Raw genomic sequence first — 22,987 nt, forward strand, 5'->3', positions numbered from 1 at the left:
TCCTCGTGTGTCCAATCACACTTGGTCAATAAAGAATTCTATTCTATTCTATTCTATTCATGAATATATCTGTTCTTTTATGTACACTGAGAGCTTATGCACCAAAGGCAAATTCCTTGTGTATCCAATCACACTTGGTCAATAAAGAATTATATTCTATTCTATTCATGAATATATCTGTTATTTTATGTACACCGAGAGCATATACACCAAAGACAAATCCCTCATGTGTCCAATCACACTTGGTCAATAAAGAATTCTGTATTGTTCTATTCTGGTTTTTATTATTATTATTATTATTATTATTATTATTATTATTATTATTATTATTATTAATTAGATTTATATGCCGCCCTTCTTCAAAGACTCGGGGCGGCTCACAAGACACAATATAAGCAATGCAACAGCAAATCTAATTAATTAAAAAATTGCAAACTAAAATCCTAATATATTAAAATCAGTCAGCCAATTCATTCTATTCTATTCTATTGATGAATGTATCTTTTTCTTTTATGTACACTGAGAGCATATGCACCAAAGACAAATTCCTTGTGTGTCCAATCACATTTGGCCAATAAAGAATTCTATTCTATTCTATTTTTATTTTATTTATTTATTTTGTGCAATACACAATAATACACAATGAAGGTTATAGTGGATATAGTAGAGAAGAAATATGAGATATAGGAGAGACTATAGGACAGGGGACGGAAGGCACTCTAGTGCGCCTCTTAGGAATCTGGAGAGGTCAACCGTGGATAGTCTAAGGGTAAAATGTTGGGGGTTAGGGGATGATACTACGGAGTCCGGTAATGAGTTCTACGCTTCAACAACCCTATTACTAAAGTCATATTTTTTACAGTCAAGTTTGGAGCGGTTAATGTTAAGCTTGAATCTGTTGTGTGCTCTTGTGTTGTTGTGGTTGAAGCTGAAGTAGTCTTTGACAGGCAGGACATTGCAACATATGATCCTGTGGGCAATACTTAGATCATGTTTAAGGCGTCGTAGTTCTAAGCTTTCAAGACCCAGGATTGTAAGTCTAGTTTCGTAGGGAATTCTGTTTCGAGTGGAGGAATGAAGGGCTCTTCTTGTGAAGTATCTTTATTCTATTCTATTCTAATTCTAATTCCCATTGTACTAGCCATACATCTAGTCCAACCCCCTGCTCAAGCAAGACACCCTTATCCCATTCCAGATCTCGGAGGGAGGGGGGCTGCTGTTCCACTCCCCCATGGGACCCTTTCGAAAGAAGCGGATGGAAGGAGTCACGGTAATAAGAACCGCCTCTCCACCCTCCCCGCTTTTTCACCTTTTCAACCCCAGAGCCCCAGCCCTCCCCGCTTCCTAGAGAGGAACAGGAAGCGGCGGGCGTGGGGGAGGGCGGGATGTAAACAGTCCCCGCTCAACTTCCGGCCCCGCCTCCCGTGGGAAAGTGGCCTTTGAATTTCCCAGCTCGTGGGAGGGAGAGCAGCGGGGTGAGTGCAAAAGGGCAGCGGGGCGGCGGCGGCGGCTTCTTCCCGGACGAGAAGCCCCGAGGTAGCCCGACTGTGGGTTTTTTTCCTTTCCTTCTCCCGGGCGGGGCTGCCGGGCTTGGATGTCCAGAGCCGGGGCGGGTGGGGAGTTCAGCTGGAGGAAGTTTTTGCCAGGCCGAGCTGCTGGCTGCCAATTCTGGGAAGCGGGGGGGAAAAGGGAGCAGCCGCTGGCTTGGCAACGCTCTCGTCCGCTTTGCAGGCGGGGCTCCCGGGAGTTAGAAAACTCGGGGAGGCGGGAAAAAAAATCAAAACGGGGGAGATGGGTTGTATCGTTTTCTGAAATGCAGCGATGAGCATTTGCAAATTTAAAAATAATAATTAATTTAAAAAAAACCGGGAAAAGGGATCTGGGGTGAGGTTGGGGGGAGGATCCCCTTCCAAAAAGAATAGCAATAGCATTGAAACTTCGGTAGTGCAGTGGTTAGAGTGCAGTACTGCAAGCTACTTCTGCTGATCACCAGCTGCCAGCAGTTTGACAGATCGAAACTCAGTAGGCTCAAGGTTGACTCAGCCTTCCATCCTTCCAAGGTCGTTAAAATGAGGACCCAGATTGTTGGGGGCAATATGTTTAGCAATAGCATTTAGACTCATACCCTGCTCAAACAAATGTAAAGGGAACACTTAAAAAACAGAATAGAACTTCACGTAAATCAAACTTCTGTGAAATCAAACTGTCCACTTAGGAAGCAACACTGATTGACAGTCAATTTCACACGCTGTTGTGCAAATGGAATAGTTGTGCAAATGAAATATTCAATGAGAATATTTCATTCATTCAGATCTAGGATGTGTTATTTGAGTGTTCCCTCTTTTTTTGAGCAGTATATTTACTAAGCAGAAAAACTGCTGAGAGAGAGCTGTAAAAGCACTATGAAGTGGTATACGTCTAAATAGCAATAGCATTCAGACTTATATGCCACTTCACAGTGCTTTACAGCCCTCTCTATGCAGCTTTAAAGAGAGTAAGCATATTGCCCCCAACAATCTGGATCCTCGTTTTATGGACCTTGGAAGGATGGAAGGCTGAGTCAACCTTGAGCCTACTGAGATTCCACCTGCCAAACTGCTGGCAGCCGGTGATCAGCAGAAGTAGCTTGCTGTACTGCACTCTAACCACCGCATACCGAGGCTTACTCTCTGTTAATAATAATAATAATAATAATAATAATAATAATAATAATAATAATAATTTATTAGATTTGTATGCCGCCCCTCTCCGAAGACTCTGAAAACTGCTTAGATAGGGCTGTAAAGCGGTATATAAGTCTAAATGCTATTGCTATTGTTATTTAGATTTATATACCACTTCGTAGTGCTTTTACAGCCCTCTCTAAGCAGTTTTACAGAATCTCCATATCTCCCCCAACAATCTAGGTCCTCATTTTATCCACCTTGGAAGGATGGAAGGCTGAGTCAACCTTGAGTTGGTGGTAAGATTTGAACAACAGACTCAAACTCAACCCTGATAAGACGGAGTGGCTGTGGGTTTTGCCTCCCAAGGACAATTCTATCTGTCCGTCCATCACCTGGGGGGGGGAATTATTGACCCCCTCAGAGAGGGTCCGCAACTTGGGCGTCCTCCTTAATCCACAGCTGACATTGGAACATCATCTTTTCGCTGTGGCGAGGAGGGCGTTTGCCCAGGTTCACCTGATATACCAGTTGCGGCCCTATTTGGACAGGGAGTCATTGCTCACAGTCGCTAATGCCCTCGTCACCTCGAGGTTCGATAACTGCAACGCTCTCTACATGAAAAGTGTTCGGAAACTTCAGATTGTGCAGAATGCGGCTGCGAGAGCCATCGTGGGGCTTCCCAGATTTGCCCACGTTTCTACAACAGTCCGTGGCTTGCATTGTTTGACTATGGAACTGAATGATCAGATTACTATGCTATTTGGATGAACTGGTACAATTGAATACAAAAAAGAAAAATTCAAATCAACAATAAGTGATAGGATGTCATAAATGTACAAATGAACAAAATATTAATTGATTGATTGATTGATTGGATTTGTATGCCGCCCTTCTCCGTAGACTCGGATGTTAACCCACCTGAAAGTAACAGAAAGTACTGTATTATGTAAATATTAAAAATTAATAAAAATATTTGAAAAGAAAAATTCGTCTGCAAACTTCCGTTTGTCCTGTATGGCCTTTTTTCACTCTCTCTCCAGGCTTCAGGAGGCTTTCCTGAACCCTGGAGATGGCGAAAAACAGCCCAACGGGCCTACAGGAAGTCTGGAGGCTTCAGTGAGGCCTGTGTGTAGGCGCAAGGAGGGGGACTGCAGGGGGGATTCTGCGCATGCCCAGGGGCAACACACATGCACAGGGGTGACGGCATTGCATTACGGGCGTGGGCACAGGTGCACAGACTATCTGGCACGCACGCACCCTTTTGGCACTCAAGCAAAAAAAAAAATGGTTCCCCACCACTGTTCTAGCTGACGAGGTTTTTTAATGGTTTTAAATTATTAGATTTGTCTTGAATTGTTTTATTGTTGTTGTGAGCCGCCCCGAGTCTACGGAGAGGGGCGGTATACAAATCTAATAAACAAATAATAAATAAATAAATGATGCTCTCCATTTGTTGAATGTTGAATGAATGTCTGTTAAAAGAATGCTTTTTTGGGGTGGGGGATTTAAACTGGTTATTTTATCACTGTTGTTCTATTGTTACTGCTTTTTATACTAGGCTTATTATTGTACGCCGCCCAGAGTCCGCAATGAGTTGGGCGACTTAAAAGTTCAATAAATTAAATTAAACATTACAAATATTTTATGGGGGAAGCCTGTTGGCATTTAGATGGCTTTGGTTTTGATCTCCACGCCCAATTTTCTCTTGAGGCAGGGGCAGAGTTGCCATCACCGAGCAGAAGCATCGATCCAGTCGGCACTAGGCCACAGAAAGAAAATGGCGGCCGAGCTCAGGGAGAATTCCGCACCGAGTCCTTTGAAGGCCGAGCAAGGGAAAGGGACGCAGATGGGAGAACGCCTCCTGGCTGGGCCCACGAAAGAGAAAGCAGTGGGCCGGGGCTCCCGCCTGCTTCCCACAGGACGCATCCAGGATTTCTGGGAGAGGGCCAATCCCGAAAAAACAACCCCGGAACCTTGCAGGAACTTGCAGCAACGGTGGGAATCTCAGCTGCAGGAATTCTTGAAGGTTCTGGAAGCGCCTTCTTTGGAAGGGGGAAGCCCACAGCCTCGGGCGCCTCTGCCCGGAAGCGACCCTCGCCCGCCCCTGACCTCCTTCCGAGGGAAAGCCAGTTGCCCCCAGCGGCCTCGAGCCTCGAGTGGGACCCAGCTCACAATCAGCCTAAGCGGAGAAGCCCACAGGATGGAGCCCCCCAAAAGACTTCAGAAAGGTGTCAGACTGGCCGGGCGCCACCCGCAGGCCGTCGGCTGGAATGACGAGTGCTGCTTCTTCCGGCGATTCAGTTACCAGGAAGCCAACGGGCCTCGGGAAGCCTGCCGCCACCTCCGAAGGCTCTGTCACCAGTGGCTGAAACCGGAGCAACACACCAAAGAGCAGATCCTGGAGATGGTGGTGCTGGAGCAGTTTTTGGCCATTCTGCCCCCGGAACTGCAAGGCTGGGTGCGGGAATGTCGCCCTCTGAATTGCACACAGGCCGTGATCCTAGCGGAGGATTTCCTGCTGCGCGAGCAAGAGAGCAAAGGCCAGGAGGAGCAGGTGAGGGATGCCCTTGCGGGTGGGGTGGAGTGGGGTGTCTCTTGGTGGGTGGGAAGAAGGGAAGAGAGGCCAGGCTGTCTTTGGAGGGGGGGGGGAGAAGGGGATGGGAGGCTAGATTGGGCGGAAGGGAAGGGGAGGGGAAGGGAAAGGAAAAAGGGAAGGAGAGGAAAGGAAAGAAGACTTAATGAACTCAATCTGTATAGTCTGGAGCAGTGTTTCCCAACCTTGGCAACTTGAAGATATCTGGACTTCAACTCCCAGAATTCCCCAGCCAGCATTGGTTGGTTGGTTGGTTTAGATAGGTAGGTAGGTAGGTAGATTAGATAGATAGATAGATAGATAGATAGATAGATAGATAGATAGATAGATAACTAGATTAGATAGATTAGATAGATTAGATAGATAGATAGATAGATAGATAGATAGATAGATAGATAGATAGATAGATAGATAGATAGATAGATAGATAGATTTGTATGCCGCCCCTCTCCCTAGACTCGGGGCGGCTCAAAGCATACAATTAAACAATTCATGACAAATCTAATAAATTTAAAAAATACTTTAAAACCCCATTGTTAAACCAGACATACACACAGACATACCATACATAAATAATATAGGCCCAGAGGAGGGGCGGGGGATGCCTCAATTCCCCCATGCTTGACGGCAGAGGTGAGTTTTAAGGAGTTTACAGAAGGCAAGGAGGGTGGGGGCAGTTCTAATCTCCGGGGGGAGCTTGTTCCAGAGAGTTGGGGCCGCCACAGAGAAGGCTCTTCCACTGGGACCCATTTGGCCCGATTCAGCATGGCTCTTCTTATGTTCTTATGTCAACCATAACGGTAGGACCCCGTTACTGAGGAGGAGGCAAGGGAAACCACATCTGACAACATAGCCAGGATCACTCTATCGATCCAAAGGAATCCCCCCGAACCGTTCCTCATCCAGCGTGCCCTGAACTCTTTTGCCAAACTGAATGGCTGGGACTCTCTTCTGTTTTCAGACCATCAGCCTCTTGGAGAAGGACCCGTTGACCGAGAAGGCGCCCCTGGAGCCCTGGCAGAGACCCACTTTTAGGGAGACGAAGCGGGAGAGCGACCGACACGTGGTGCTGTTGGGTGAGGGGGCCTTTGGTTTGTCAGAATCTTTTGGGGCGGGGGGCGTCCACTTCTGAAAGGAATCGTTTTGGGGAAAATGCTGAGGGGTAGTTCCTTGTAACCGTTGCAGCATTCCTTGTGTTTACATGATCAAAATTCTGATTATTATTATTATTATTATTATTATTATTATTATTATTATTATTATTATAGCAACTGGTTCAATGTTTATGAGAGTTGCTGTATTCCAGGGTCATGCGATCTACTTTTGCAACCTTCTGACAGGCAAAGTTTATGAAGATTGATTGATTGATTCAATTAGATACAGTGTTTCCGGGAGGAGGCTCGTAAGGTGAAAAGTTCGGCCGGCCAGGAAGGACGTCTCCGTGACATCAAAGCTCTGCCCCTGGAATTCCTTATTGGGATTCCCCACCTCCGTTTGAGCCTCCCGACTGGCCGACAGCTCCGCGGCTCTTTTGGCAAGGTGACAGCCGGGTGGTGGGACTTCTCGGTGGCCACCCGAACGCCGAACCTGAACTTTTGCCAAACTTCCAGGTTCGGCGTTCGGGCGGCGGGTTCGTAAGGCAAAAAAATTTCGTAAGAAGAGACAAAAAATTTCCGAACCCCGGGTTCGTATCTCGAATAGTTCGTGAGACGAGGGGTTCGTATCACGAGATATTACTGTTTTATTTTTATTTTATTAATAGAATTGAAAGGGACCGTTAGGTCATCGAGTCCAACCCCCTGCCTGAGCAGGAAACCCTACAGCGCCCCAGCCAAATGGAAGTCCAATCTCCTCTTGAAGGTGTCCAGAGTTGGGGAGTTCACCACCTCCCCTGGCAGGCAGTTCCATTGGTTGATCGCTCTGACCGTCAGGAAGTTCTTCCTTATTTCCAGGTTGAATCTCTCCTTGGTCAGCTTCCAACCATTGTTCCTCGTCCGGCCCTCTGGTGCTCTGGGGAATAAAGAGACCCCCTCCTCACCGTGGCAACCCCTCAAGTATCTGTAAACTGCTATCATGTCCCCTCTAGACCTTCTTTTTTCTAGGCTGTCCATGCCCAGTTCTCTCAATCTCTCTTCGTAAGTCTTGGTTTCGAGTCCCCTAATCATTTTGGTTGCTCTTTTTTGCACCTTCTCCAGAGTTTCGATGTCTTTTTTGTAGTGAGGTGACCAAAATTGGATGCAGTACTCCAGGTGGGGTCTGACCAGGGCATAGTAGAGTGGTATTAGTACTTCCCTGGTCTTGGAGCGTATTCCTCTGTTGATGCAGCTTAGGATTGAGTTGGCTTTTTTGGCTGCTGCTGCACATTGCTGACTCATGTTTAGTTGATTGTCCACCAAGACTCCAAGATCTCTTTCGCAGTCACTACTGCTGAGTGGGGTATCTCCCAGGCTGTATGTATGTCTAGGGTTCTTTTTGCCGAGGTGGAGGACTCTGTATTCTGAACCAATTGGTGTAATATATTTTTTAATAAAATACCAGTGTGGCAGAATACTTTTTACAATCATGTACACTTTTTACAAACTTTAAACTTGACAGCTTCTGGGAAGGTGACAGCCGGGCGGTGGTGCTTCTCGGCGTTCTCCTGAACCCAAACTCCAACCTTTGCCGAACTTCTGGGTTCGGCGTTCGGGAGAACAACGCGAAGCGCCCCGGCTGTTTTGAAAGGTGACAGCCGGGCAGCAGCGCCCAGCGGAGCACCCGTTTTTGCGATCCTGGGATGTGGGGTTTCCCATGGAGGGGAGCTTCAGGGGAATCCCAGGATCGCAAAAACGGGCGCTTCGCGTGCAACGGAAGTCTGGAGGTGGGGCATCCCGGCGGCGGTGGCGGGTTCGTAAGGCGAAAAATGTTCATAAGAAGAGGCAAAAAAATTCCGAACCCTGGGTTCATATCTCGAAAAGTTCGTATGACGAGGGGTTCGTATCACGAGGTACCACTGTATATGTTTATACAAATATTTATGTATCCGCCCCGAGTCTTCGGAGAGGGGCGGCATACAAATCTAAATAATAAATAAATGTACTGTATTTTTTGGAATTTAGGATGAATTTAGGAATTTTTTCCTCTCTCAAAGAGGCTGAAAATTTGGGTGCGTCTTATATTCTTGAATGTAGCTTCCCCTCCCCCCCAAAAAAGTTTTTTTCCTCCCAGCCCTAATGAGCTGCTAATGATCTGATCTTCCCAGCTCTTACCTTGCAGCCTTTTTCATTGTTATTCTCTCCAAAGAATGTTTTTCCAGCCCTGAGTCTTTGCAGGCTTTTTTTCAATTTGCCCCGAATACAGATGAAACTCGAAAAATTAGAACATCGTGCAAAAGTTCATTTGTTTCAGCAATGCAGTAATGAAACGTAATATGTGAGAGAGACTCATTACATGCAAGGCAAGATAGTTCAAGCTGTAATTTGTCATAATTGTGATGATCATTACAGCTCATGAAAACCCCAAATCCCTCATCTCAGAAACTTAGAATATTACATGCAATCAATAAAACAAGGATTGTATGTAGAACAGTATCAGGAGATGACACGGCTCCCCAAATCATCACAGACAGTGGAAACTTCACACTGGACTTAAGCATCTTGCAGTGTGTGCCTCTTCATTCTCCCTCCATAGTTTGGGTCCTTGGTTTCCAAACAGGATGCAAATGTTTTCACAGTCTATATTAATATAGGGAGCCATGTCATCTGCTGGTATTGGTACACCGTACTTCATTAAATCCAGGGTCCACGCAGCCATCTACCGGGATATCTTGGAGCACTTCCTTCCGCAGCCGAGCTTTATGGGGATGCTATTTAAATTTTCCAGTAGGACCTGGCACCTGCCCACACTACCAATAGCAGTGAACATCCCTAGGATAAACACATACCCATCCTAAGATAAAATACAAGAAATAGTATAAGGCAGTGTTTCCCAACCAGTGTGCCGCGAAGAAGGAAGCTCAGCTTCTGGTCTCGCAACTTTTTGCTGAGAGTTCGAAGAGCAAAAAGTTGTGAGCCTGGAAGCTGAGCTTCCTTCTTTGCGCCTTCCAAGTTTTCCGGCAGCTGCAGTGTCCCGCCCGACTGGAGCTTCCCTGGCGGCGGCAGCAGGTGAGCTTTGGGGCCTGGTGGGAGGGCGGCAGCAGTGGGAGGGCGGCAGCAGCAGCGGCACCGGGCAGTAGCCGCTGGGCAGCAGCAGGATGGTCGGCTGTGAGCCAGAACTCCAGGACAGAGGCATCGACGGCGGCGGCTGGACATGTTGCTGTATGCCGTACATGCTGGCATTGTGTGGCTGGCACTTGCCTGCTGGCTGGGCCGGGACAGAGGCTCCAGCCCCACGCCCATGCCCAGCGCAACGCCAGCATGTATGGCGTCTAGCAACACGTCCAGCCGCCGCCATTGGTGCCTCCAAGTTTTCCGGCAGCTCCGCCTCACAGCTGATCACCCTGCCATCGCCCCACGACTACTGCCCAATGCCGCTGCTGCGGCGTGGTGTACAAAAAAGAGAGAGAGAAAGAAAGAAAGAGAGATAGCAAGAGAGAGAAAGAGATAGCAAGAGAGGGAGAGAGAGAGAGAAAGAGAGAGGGAGAGAGAGGGGGGGAGAGAAAGAGAGAAAGCAAAAAAGAGAGAGAGAGAGAAAGACATCAAGAGAGAGAGAAAGCATGAGAGAGAAAGAGGGGGGAAGGAGGTTGAGGGAAAGACATAGAGGGAGAGAAGGAGAGAGAGAGAAAGAGCAAAAAAGAGAGGAAGGAAGGGAGAAACAAAGAGGGATGGAGAGAGAGAGGGAAAGAAAGAGGAAGGAAGGGAGAGAAAGAGAGAGAGAGAAATAGAGCGAAAGGGAGGAAGAGAGAGATTTTTTTTGTCCAAACCTTTTTTACCACACACACCCTGCTCAATGTTCCCCAGGATTTTGTAAATGTGAATAATGTGCCGCGGCTCAGAAAAGGTTGGGAAACACTGGTATAAGGGCAGAGTAGATGGACCGTGAGGTCTTTTTCTGCCGCCAATCTTCTATGTTTCTAAACACATGGTTGTTTTAGGGCCCCAGGCCTGCCGGCATAGCCAGGTCTTCATGGCCTAACGGAAAGCCAGCAGGGTGGGGGCCAAGCAGACCTTGGGGGGAGTTGGTTCCATAAAGTCGGGGCAGCAACAGAGAAGGCCTTCCCCCGTGGCCCCGCCAGCCTACATTGTTTAGCTGGAGGAGGCCGACTCTGTGTGTGATGTACATGATGTATGGATGACAAGAAATGCAGGGTAGACAACGAGGATGCTAATTGATTGATTGATTGATTCAGTGTATATGGAACTATATATATCTGTTTATGCAGATGAGGAGGAATTCTGCGAGGAAGACAGCGAGGATCGGGAGTCGGGATGGGAGTGGTCCAGGAGAAGCGAGCCCACTGTCTCCTCTTCTCCCAATCCGGGAGAAGCTTCCGAAACCCTCTACTGGAACAGCGAGGAGAAGGCAGAGGGCAAGTTCATCAACTCCCAGGGGACCTACGAGGACTTGGACGAGAGCGTCCTGAAGCCCAGCCTCTTTCCCAGCGAGCCGGACAACACCTGCCTGATTTGCCGCAAAGTCTTCCGCCGCCGCTCCAACCTCATCGCCCACGAGCGGACCCACTCCAGCGACCAGTGGTACAACTGCTCGGAGTGCGGGAAGAGCTTCATCAGCCGGGCTGCCTTCCTCATCCACCAGCGGGTCCACACAGGGGAGAAGCCCTACAAGTGCTCTTACTGCGGGAAGGGCTTCAACACGGGCTCGAGCCTCACCCGTCACAAGCGCATCCACACGGGCGAGAAGCCCTACAAGTGCCTGGACTGCGGGAAGCGTTTCAATGATTACTCCAACTTCATCGTCCACAAGCGGATCCACACGGGCGAGAAACCGTACGAGTGCTCGGTCTGCGGGAAGCGGTTCAGTGACAACTCAAACTTTATTAAGCACCACCATTGAGAGGCTGCCTCGACGGGCCCGGTAGCGTTTTTTGTGTCTCTTTTTTGGCTTCCTCCAATTGATGAGAGAAGCAATAGAATGGCCACTAGGGCAGCAGAGACAGGCCTGTGGGTCGCAAAAGCGTTTCTGCCTGGGTTTGTGCGGCCTCGGTTGACTTGCGTGGTTTGGGGTTCTTCTCGGGTTAGGATGCTACTCTGAAGGGGCCCAAAACTTCTTCCACTTCTATCTCAAAGGTGCTTCCTCTTCCCCCCCCAAGGCAATTGGACATTCTGTTTTTTCTTTGAAGGCATTTCACTCCTCACTTCAAGAAGCTTCTTTGCTTTTGACTGGATGGTGAGGAACGGGAGGATTTATATTCCTTGCACCCAGCTGCTCATTTGCATTCTTTTAACCAGTTGTTGAGGCCACGTGGAGGTTTATATGTGTCCTCCAGGTCAATTGAATGGTGCAAATGGCCGTGGAGCCTTTTTTGGAGTTGCTGAAATGACAGTTGCAGACTGGCAATTCTCTTTTCAGAGTCTGAATCTGAGATGGAAGATGAACAGCAGACAGAGAACAGGAGAATAACGCCGTTGTCTGGGGAGGAAACTGGGGAAGGGTAAAATCAGGCTGGGCAGAGCAGGGGAGAGGTGGAATAAGGGCGAGGGAGTTCTGATGAAGACCAAGGACCAGCTCCACCTCATCCTAGGGTATGCAGGGAAGAATGGAGAAAAGAGCAGTGTGCGTTGCATGATTTACGAGGGAGGAAAGGGCCCTAATTCCCTTTGCAAGTCACACCTGGGGAATGGAGTTTAAAGGAGAGGCAAATGGGAGGGGCGGTTTTTGGCTGTGGAGGAAATTGGGGAAGGGCAAAGTCAGGCTGGGCAGAGCAGGGGAGAGGTGGAATAAGGGCGAGGGGGTTCTGATGAAGACCAAGGACCAACTCCTCCTCATCCTAGGGTACGCAGGGATGAACGCAGAAGAGAGCAATGTGGGTTGCATCGCTTACGAGGGAGGAAAGGGCCCCAATTCCCTTTGCAAGGCACAACTGGGGAATGGAGTTTAAAGGAGAGGCAAATGCCAGGAACAAACGCTGCGTTCATGTTCGTGTTCACTGATTTCCTGGCATCCTCCCAACTGGTTTGATTTACTGCGGTGCTACTTCAGTTCTGTAACTTCTTATCTTGCTTGCCCTGCCGAGTTAATTACCTTAGTTTGCCTTGTTGGATTTATCGTTGGAAGTTTTTTCTGCTTGTAGGTTTGTGGGAGAGTTTTTCTGTAGACAGAAGAGTAAAAGGGGGACGTTGTGGGCAAGTTTGGAGTCAATAAAGGGACTCCTACGTAGACTGGCTGTGTGGCCTTTGTGCCATGTACCAGGTCATCACAGATTATGTCATATCCTTCCCCCTCGGTGACCCTCAGGACAAAGATAAAACTCCAGGTGGCCTCAGTAACTCTAAAAAGAATGCAAATGCCAAGAAATATAAAATCCTTCCATTCCCCACCATCCAGTCAGAGGTGAATGAAGAAGCGTCTTGGATGAAGAGCAAAACATCTTAAAAGAAAGTCCACTTACCTCTTGAAACAAACACCTTTAGGACAACCATGAGCTTGATGATGGAGAGAATCTCCGTAGACTTCCATTTGTATCATTTTCCCACGCCTCTAAAATACAGTTCCCGCAACACCGACTCAGCTTTTTCTGTCTACAGTCTGGGAATGTGGCAGTTCAGGTGACGTGGTAGTTGGCTCGACCAAGGAAATTTCAAGAAGCCCACTCATTGTAGTCTCGGGGTAACTACAGGCGGTTCTCTTACGTATGACGACCCTTGAGCCCCAAGGACCCGTTGCTACCGTGTTTTCCTCGAAAATAAGCCCTCCTCCGAAAATAAGCTCTTCCCACGAAAATAATCCCGCTACGAAAATATTTAAATGCATGCACATCCTTTCCCCTGGTTAGGGTTAGGGAGACCGAGCTGGAAATCTGGTAAAGAGGAGCTCCGACTTGCTCCACACACCCTGAAATAATAAGACCTCCCTGAAAATAAGGCCCAGTGCTTATTTCGGGGTTCAAAATTTTATTTTTATTTTATTATTAGAGTTGAAAGGGACCTTACAGGTCATCAAGTCCAACCCCCTGCTTGAGCAGGGAATCCTACAGCACCCCAGCCAAATGGCAGTCCAATCTCCTCTTAAAAGTGTCCAAAGTTGGGGACTTCGGCTGGCAGGCCGTTCCGCTGGTTGATCGCGCTCACCGTCAGGAAGTTCTTCCTTATCTCCAGGTTGAATCTTTCCTTGGTCAGCTTCCAACCGTTGTTCCACGTCCGGCCCTCTGGTGCCCTGGAAAATAGTGTGCCCCCCCTCCTCTCCGTGGCAACTCCTTAAGTACGTGTATGTCCCCCCCTAGCCCTTCTTTTTACTAGACTATTCATGCCCAGTTCCAGCAACCTTTCCTCGTATGGCCTGGTCTCTAGTTTCTTATGTACGACTAACCTTGAGTGCCAAGGACCCGTTGCTACCATGTTTTCCCCAAAAATAAGCCCTCCTCCTAAAATAAGCCCTTCCCATGAAATTATATGACAGGGTCTTATTTTGGGGAAAACACGGTAAGCGAAACAGGCGATTTAAGTGAGTTTAGATTCATTTAACAACCTTTCTTGCCCACAATTAAGTTGCTTCCATTAGCGGAGTCCCGAGCCTGCGGTGACACTTGCGTGAAGACTGCAAGTACCTGCGGTGTTCGCGAGAGGGGGTTGTGCGTGCAAGCACGCACCGCGCAGCTCCTCAATTGGCCCGGTGACCAATAGGCTGCGGCCCAGTGATAGATCGTGGCGTACAGATTAAGAGATCCCCTGGTCCAGCGGCTTTTTTGATCAAGAAATTCCTCCTCATAAAAGCTTGGATAACTTCCATGATATAAATCTTGTGTACCCTTGGGTGCTTTGGATAATAATAAATCCACCCCCCCATCAGAGAAATCTGATGGCCTTTCGCATATTATTATCCAGAAGCTCAGCTGGCTTTCCAGCTCTACATCTTCCTTCTTCGGTGGCAACTCGCAAATTATCTACCGTACATAGAAACATAGAAGACTGACGGCAGAAAAAGACCTCATGATCCATCTAGTCTGCCCTTATACTATTTCCTGTATTTTATCTTAGGATGGATATATGTTTATCCCAGGCATGTTTAAATTCAGTTACTATGGATTTACCAATCACATCTGCTGGGAGTTTGTTCCAAGGCTCTACTACTCTTTCAGTAAAATAATATTTTCTCACGTTGCTTTTGATCTTTCCCCCAACTAACTTCAGATTGTGTCCCCTTGTTCTTGTGTTCACTTTCCTATTAAAAACACTTCCCTCCTGGACCTTATTTAACCCTTTAACATATTTAAAGGCTTCGATCATGTTCCCCCTTTTCCTTCTGTCCTCCAGACTATACAGATTGAGTTCATTAAGTCTTTCCTGATAGGTTTTATGCTTAAGACCTTCCACCATTCTTGAGCCTTCAGTAAAGCCATGCTGATTTGGGTCCAATAGGTTATTGTTTTTTAGGTGCCGATTTATCCTCTTTTTGAGTAGAGTCTCCATCAGATAGTCCTCGACTTACAAACCACAACCAAGCCCTACATTTCTCTTGCTAGGTGAAACCTTCATTAAGTGAACGTTGCCCTAATTTTTTTTACAACCCATTTCTCCTCAAAAGGATTCCCCACGGTTGTAAAGTGAATGACATGGTTACAAAGGGAATCTGGCTTTGTCTTTGCTCGTCAGAAGGTTGTAAAAGGGGATCATTTAAATCCCTCCTCCCCCGGGGACGCTGTGACCGTCATAAACACAGTCAGTTGCCACGTGTTTGAATTTTGGTCACGAGGACGCTGGGAAGTCTTGAAGATTTATTTATTTATTACTAGAGTTGAAAGGGGTCTTGCAGGTCATCAAGTCCAACCCCCTGCTCAAGCAGGAAAACCTACACCACCCCAGACAGATGGAAGTCCAATTTTCTTTTGAATGTGTCAAGTGGTGGGGCGTTCATAACCTCTGCTGGGAGGCTGTTCCACTGGTTGATCGCTCTCACCGTCGGAAAGGTCTTCGCTTAAGTCACTCATTTCGGTGCGGTTGGAACGGTCACTAAATGAAGGGTCACTAAACGAACCATTGGAATGGTCACTAAATGAACTGTTGTGAATCGAGCACTACCTGTACAATCCAGAACCCCATCTGGCTCTCCTCCCTCTCCCCCCCTTAGTTCAGGGATCTCTGCTCCCCGCTGGCTTCAAGCCAAACTGATTTGGCTGGCCGGCTTGTTGATGGCAGAGACGGGTGGGGAGGGGATGAAAGAAAGACGCATCGAGCTCTTTGGCACCTTCTTCTCCAACGTTGAACTTTGCGCTGCGGTTTAATTCTGCTGTGTCTTTCTTTCGTGTCCCATCCCCTCCCCCCGGTCCCTGCCATCAACAAGCCCGACCAGCCAAATCAGTTTTCCCCATTGGTTCGCTGCCCCTTCCTCACCTCAGCGTCGTTGGACGTCCATAGCGGCAGCGGTGGCAGCCGCAACCCGCTCTCACTTCTGGTTCCTTCAGCAACCCACGATGCACTGAAACCGCGGAACGTGAACCGCGAAGTGGTGAGGGATCACTGTACCGCCTTGTCAACCTTGGTTTGTTTTGGAACTGAGTGTGTGATAACAAGGGAATTATCCCTCCCATTCACCCTGTCACATGAAGGCAAGAGTTCCCCAACTTTTCTAGGTTGCTGGCAGCGAGGGGTTGGGGTAGGCACTTTTACGCACGTGTGTGCATGCACCAACGGGGCCATAAGTGTACATGTGATGTGGCGACGCTGGAGCAAGTGGGGAAATGTGCGCCCATGTGCACCACTGGGCAGCTACTAAGAAGGCCCGGTGGCTGTTCTGCCGGCGTGTCCCAACCGCCCGTAATTACAGGGTAATTAGTCCAAAAAGACACACACCACATGATAGAAGGAAAACCAAAAGTCTTTATCAACAGAAAAGCAGAAAAAACTCCCTTTTTAAATGTCAAAGGGATTTTCTGGTACACACAAGGCACAGGTTAAATGCAACCCAATTTCTCACCCAGAAACTGGGAAATTGAGTCCAAATTCCAAAGTCCAGAAAGTCCACACACAGTCTTGAACAGGAAAACAGCAAAACCACGATCTTGATGAAACTATGAATCAGATAAACTTCCACGAGGCTAAACCAGCACGCTGCTCTTTTTACCTGTAGCACTAATTACAGCAGCCCCACCCAACCACAGGTGGCCTCACCTATCTCCTGTAATAATCCTTCAGTTCTCTTCTATGCATCACTCTACGCATGTGTGGGTCCGTCATAAGTTCTTGTTCAGAATCCAGGGATGATGAGGATGATTGATCTCCTCCTGGGCTGTCTGCCAAACTCCCCTTTTCCCTGTCACTCATGCTTCCTTCATCAGAGGAGACTTCATCGGCAGATTCTATCGGGAGCAAAACAGGCCTGTGGTATGTGGCTGTTTCCCCCACCTCCACCTCCACATTCCTTGGGGCAGGAGCTGGGCCAGAGCCAACCACAACAGCCAAGAGCCCACAGGCCGATAGGAATTGCCCTAAGGCACCCTGTGCTTTGTTTTCCTTTTGATTTGATGTTGTTGTGTGAATACACATCCCATGTCTGTGTGGCTTTCCGTTTCACTCTTAGCAATTTTATTGGAAATGCTTCTTTTCAAGCTTGTGAGAAGAACAAAGATGGACCCTTTCCCATAGGTTATAGACCTTTACAGCTGTATTAACACATCTGTGCGTGTGTGAGGGGTGTGTGTGTATGTGTATGTGTGAAGGGTGTGTGTGTAGTTTTAGGCCTCTCCAGAAGACTCAACATGTTGGGTTCTTGCTGTTTTCTTCCTGGGTTTTCCTTGCAGAAGTTTTATTACCTGCCTGGGTAACAGCATCAGTGCAAGGGAGAGTTGATATCACCATTGCGTTACTCAAGCACTTTTGATCATTTTTAAATTTTCCTGCAGGAAGTTAAACCCTGAATTTGAGTGACGTGTTGGGATTCTTAATTCACAAGCAATACCTGTTGGCTTTCGGGCTCCTGCTTGAGGGGCAGCAATAAATAGTTTCTGACAGGGACCCCCAACATTTTCTTTTTGTACCGGTAATTTTATTTTCAGTTTCTAATCTTGCTTTTTTTTTTACTAATGCATGTAGTCCTCATTGCAAACCATGGACTACCTGAAATTATCCTGAAAGGAGTTATATTGTCAGCAGAGGATCTGGGGATCCTGGTTTCAAATCTCTTATTCATCATGGGGGGGGGGGATTTGAAATACACTGCTGGGTGTGTTTTCTCCACAGTGAGCTCCACTTAAGTCAGTTTTCTGGAGAGTTTTATCAATGGTCGTCAGAATGCAAACTGAACATCTTTCAGTCAGTCTTGGACTGGGCTACTTAGGGAGGTTGTGAAGATCTAAGGTTGGGAGTAGGGAAGGAGAAGAATTGAGTCACCGAGTATGATATCTGCAGAGTTGCTTCGTTTTACGGCTTTGTTAATCTTTTGCGACTTACCGTATTTTTCGGAATATAAGATGCACCTTTCCCCCCCTAAAAGAGGCTGAAAATATGCATGCATCTTATACTTTTTTTCCCCCAGCCCTAACGAGGCACTAACGATTTTGTTCTTGCCTGGCTTGCAGGCTTGTTTTGATTGCTACTCCCTCCAAAAAAGGTTTTTCCAGCCTTAACGAGGTGCTAATGATTGATCTTCCTGGCTTGCAGGCCTTTTTTCATTGCTGCTCCCTCTGAAGCAGTTTTTCCAGCCCTAAGTCTCTGCAGGCCGTTTTTCATTGCTTCTCCTTCCCCAAAACTAAGGTGCGTCTTATACTCCAAAAACTACGATAGTTACCGGTTGTGTACATCCTCTCTGCCACTTTGCGTAATTTCTCCTTCGCTTATTGTGTGATTCCGCCCACACACAAGGGGTTAGTTCCAAGCTAAATGGAGCTTCGTATTTGAAGATATTTCTCTCAACTCTTTGAAAGATGAAAGGATGGAAGAAATCCCTTTGTTATTTACTGCTTTTTAAAAGAAAAAACGGCTTGTATGAATGCCAAGAATTGGCATCTCTTACGGCGTGATATTGTTTCAGTGTTTGCCCGTGAAAATAATTATTCCCTCTCCCCTTTTTTTCCTCTTTATTTTTTTTAAACGGGGCTTGAAGGAATCTGTAATTCAGCTGCATAATAGCATGACTGCTAATTTTAAAAAAGGGGGGGACGACTGATAACCGGATACAGGTAGACCAGGGGTGTCAAACTTGATTTCAGTGCGGGCTGCATTGGGGTTGTGTTTGGGGAGGGGGAATGTGTGTGGTCAGGATGGGCATGGCTAGCTCAACATCACCCGTGTCAGAGACACCCGTGGTTTGCCTGAGCGCTTTGCCAGCGAAAACAGACTCACAAATTCTGTTTTCAACCTGCAATGGCCTCCTGCAACCCTCTGCCATGGAAAATGGAGCTGTCCGCGGCCCTCACAAGCTCCGTTTTCACTGGCAGAGGCACCACGGGCCGATCCTTCGCCATGTCCAGGGCAACCCCACGGGCCGGATCTAAGCACCCCGCGGGCCGGATCTGGCCCCAGGGCCTTGAGTTTGACACCCCTGAGGTAAAACCTTGAGTTAGGACTGTAATGGAGCCTGCTCGTTATGGCCGGAAGTCATGAGGTTACAAACATTTTTTGTGCGGTGGTCATTCAATGAATAGATTATTTGTTACGGGCCAGTTTGAATGAAAGCCAGAAATAAACGCCAGTCATGTGACCACAGGGCACCGCTAATAGCTGCAAATGTGGCCCAGTTGCCAAATGCGTGATTGTTGAGAGGAATGACTATTGTAACATAGAATCTAGGTCAGTGATGGTGAACCTTTTTTTGCTAAGGTGCGCATGTCCGTGATTCCCCCTGCTCATGCACCCAGACCTCACTGAAACCTTTAGAGCATGTGGATGGCGAAAAACGGGCCCAGCGGCCCTACCGGAAGTTTGTTTCCTGTTTTTCGTTGGCCCATTTTTTGCCTTCCACAGGCTTCAGGAGGCTTTCCTGAAGCCTGGGAAGGGCGAAAATGGCCTCCCTCTCACCCTCCAATAGGCCGAAAATCAGCTGGCCAGTGCACTGGGGCTGACATAGGACAATGCCTTACTTACCCTCAGATATGATTTGATTGATTTGATTTGATTTATTAGATTTGTATGCCGCCGCTCTCCGGAGACTCGGGGCGGCTAACAGCAATAATAAAACAGTATACAAAATAATCCAATACTAAAAACGATTAAAAACCCATTAATATAAAAAAAACCAAACATACATACAGATATACAATGCGTAAATTGTAAAGGCCTAGGGGGAAAGAATATCTCAGTTCCCCCATGCCTGATGGCAGAGGTGGGTTTTAAGTAGCTTACGAAAGGCAAGGAGGGTGGGGGCAATTCTAATCTCTGGGGGGAGTTGGTTCCAGAGGGCCGGGGCCGCCACAGAGAAGGCTCTTCCCCTGGGTCCCGCCAAGCGGCATTGTTTAGTTGACGGGACCTGGAGAAGACCCGCTCTGTGGGACCTAACTGGTCGCTGGGATTCATGCAGCAGAAGGCGGTCCCTGAGATAATCTGGTCCGGTGCCATGAAGGGCTTTATAGGTCATAACCAACACTTTGAATTGTGACCGGAAACTGATCGGCAACTAATGCAGACTGCGGAGTGTTGGTGTGCCAGAGGTTCACCATCACGGATCTAGGTCATAAGTACCTCCAGGTCGGTCCGTCGTAATTTTGGACTTCTGTTAATTGATCAGTCATAAGTCAAGGAGTTACCTGTAGAAAGGAATTAGCTGACCAAGGAGAATGAAGAAAGGCTAGACACAAAAAAGTAGAAATAATGGTGTTATTGTCTAGTTAGGACATTCTTGATTTACACTGAGAAGTTGCTGGTAGGTATTTGCCAGAGCAGCATCTCCAAAATGACAAAGGGGCATCTGATTGGTTACTCCTTTTGTATCTGGGGTGATCTTCCTCTCTCTTGATCGTTGGAAATGCTCTTTTTCCCATCTTTCCCCCATTCCGTGACTTCCCCCCCCCCCCATCAGTCCTTAAGAGAATTGCGGCCTGGATCTAGGTTTGGAATACTTTCCTTCCAAAGCATCGGAATTGTATGGGTTGGGCAGACATCGAATTGGTAATTTTTACACACTTTGCAAAAATGTACAGAAAGTTATAATATCCAGTAAGTGAACTTTTAATAATGAATATTCAATAAATGAACTTTTAATAAAATTTAAATTAATTCAAGAATGGACCTTGCTATCTGTTTCTTGGTTGTGACTCAGCATGTGATTTTTGACCAGGCCATTGTTGTGGCTCACCAGCAGAGCTGGCAGCAGAGTGGGACAGTGAGGAGGTTGGGGAGAAACATGAGCCAGTCCTGGAGTCTGGGGAAGCCTCTGATTACTGCTCTGCGTTTGAGGCAGAGATGGGGCCAGGGCCGTCTGACAGTTATCAGAGACCTTCGGAGTCGGAACCGCTGGAGCCTATTCCTGATGTTCGTATGCGCAGAGCTGTCAGGAGGAGGGAACAATTAAAGATCAGAAGTTGAGTCTGGAGTAAAAGCACAAGGGGATGCTGAATGGCCCCTCCCATAGGAAATAAATAGGAGTGGTGTTTGCAGGTGACAATTAGTTCATAATATTTGCTTATCTGAGAGACTCCTTGCCAAGTATTTCCTTGTTTAGCTTTGCGTCAACAAGCTATCGTCCTGGCAGGATCGATAGGGTCTGTGTATGCAATTCACCCTTGAAAGACTATTTGCCGGGACTTTGCTGAATGTGAATGCTTGGAATTCACATTAGCCAGATAAAAAGAGGTTATTTTTTCGGGACAAGGAGTCAGTTTCACAGTTTGGCGAAGCCATAGGGATTTATTTATTTAATTGGATTTGTATGCCGCCCTTCTCCGGGGACTCGGGATGGGAGAGAGGGGCGGGGGAATCCAGTAATGGTTACTGCTGTCAGCTATCCAGTTGTCAAATCCAGAAAAAGAAACCCATGACATTAGTTTACCAGGAGTGCAAACTTTAGTGAATTAAATCCCCTTCGGCACAGAAGAAATGAAACCAGGCTTCCCATGCAAAAACACACATAGTTCATCCCGCCCCACTTTTCCCCATGAGCCACCCACAATTATTATGTCCACAAATCAGTTCGTTTTGTTATGAGAACCGGCTGGTCCCACTGGGACGTCTGCTCAGGATGTCCTTGAAGGCGGAACAATGTCTCCGGGGAACTGACATTTTAATCCTGTTCTTTGTCAAGCTGCGAGCAACGCAGAAGATAGGTGAAGGTTCGTGTCACGCTTGGCGCCATGTTGTTATAAACAGGCTTTGGTGATCACACAGGTGATAAAGGGCAGAGGTTCAAGTGCAGATGACCTTGCTCTTAGCCCCTCCGCTCTCACATATTAAGAGAGTCTGAAGCGGGATTCTCCAACCTGTGGCCTATTGGCCAGTGGGCTACATGAGTGGCTGGCCAATGTGCAGGCGTACATGTTCATGCACACCCACTCATGCTGGAGTCATCATGAGCATAGCATGGGAGCCAATGTTGCCAAGGCCATCTCATGAGTGCTAGCATCGCCGCAAGCATCATGCAGACACTAGCATCGCCGCAAGCATCGTGCAGACACTAGCATCGCCGCAAGCATTGTGCGGGCGCTAGTGTTGCTGCGAGCATAGTGCGGGCACTGTCAGAGTTGATTTTTGAACCTGCTTTGCAAACGTGGAGGATACCAGGCACTGGACAATTTTCTTAATAAAGACACAACAGTAGGAGTTCTTTCTTCAGAAGGTTTTTACTTCTTTGTAGTATCAACAACGATTAACTCTATACTAGATTACATAATACCTAGCCAAATTATTATACTAACTAGAAGACACTATCACAGACCAACCACTACTAAACCACAACTAACCGCTATCAGACCAGACCAGCCACACCTATGCAAAGGTGTATTACAATATATACAAGTATTGACCAATCAGGTCATAGAACAGATTGCATCATTCTACTGATGCACCATCTCAGAATTCATTCTATTTTACAGTAATCACAACATTTCCACTGTACTTAGAACATTGGTGATTGTATTTTAATATTATTGTATTTATCGCATTTGTTAGCTGCTCTGAGTCCGCTTTGGAATGAGTGCCTTATAAAAAATAAAATAAAATAAAATAATAAATTAAATTAAATTAAATTACATTACATTACATTACATTACATTACATTACATTACATTACATTACATTACATTACATTACATTACATTACATTAATAAAATAATAAAATAATAAAATAATAAAATAAATAAAATAAATAAATAAATACATAAATAAAATAAAAAATAAAATAAAATAAAAAATAATAATAATAAAATAATTAAGAAATAAAAATATATAATAAAATAATAAAATAATATAAAATATAAAATAAAATATAAAATAAAATAAAATAATAAAATAATAAAATATAATATAATATAAAGTAAAATAAAATAATAAAATGACAAAATATAATATAATATAAAGTAAAATAAAAAAATAAAAAAATTAAATTAAATTAAATTAAATTAAATTTAAAATGAAATAATGAAATAATGAAATAATGAAATAATGAAATTAATAAAATAAAACAAAATAAAATAAAATAAAATAAATAAAT

At 46.4% G+C, this 22,987-nt stretch overlaps 1 protein-coding gene across 4 annotated transcripts; it reads left to right on the plus strand.

The window, feature by feature from the left end:
- The first annotated feature begins 1,422 nt into the window (after window positions 1–1,422).
- Window positions 1,423–20,566, plus strand: LOC139159829 (zinc finger and SCAN domain-containing protein 23-like). Of its 4 annotated transcripts, none has more exons than XM_070737239.1 (4): window positions 1,423–1,475; window positions 4,381–5,220; window positions 6,221–6,335; window positions 10,619–20,566. In XM_070737239.1, the coding sequence occupies exons 2-4, from the start codon at window positions 4,444–4,446 to the stop codon at window positions 11,248–11,250; spliced, it is 1,524 nt and encodes a 507-aa protein (XP_070593340.1). In that variant the 5' UTR covers window positions 1,423–1,475; window positions 4,381–4,443; the 3' UTR covers window positions 11,251–20,566. The 4 variants fall into 4 exon arrangements, with proteins under 4 accessions (XP_070593340.1, XP_070593341.1, XP_070593342.1 ...); XM_070737240.1 differs by having other exon boundaries at window positions 1,453–1,475; window positions 4,377–5,220; XM_070737241.1 differs by having other exon boundaries at window positions 1,456–1,536; window positions 4,377–5,220.
- The last annotated feature ends 2,421 nt before the right edge of the window (window positions 20,567–22,987 follow it).

Source organism: Erythrolamprus reginae, chromosome 2 (assembly GCF_031021105.1).
Source record: "Erythrolamprus reginae isolate rEryReg1 chromosome 2, rEryReg1.hap1, whole genome shotgun sequence".
Classification (NCBI taxonomy): Eukaryota; Metazoa; Chordata; class Lepidosauria; order Squamata; family Dipsadidae; genus Erythrolamprus; species Erythrolamprus reginae.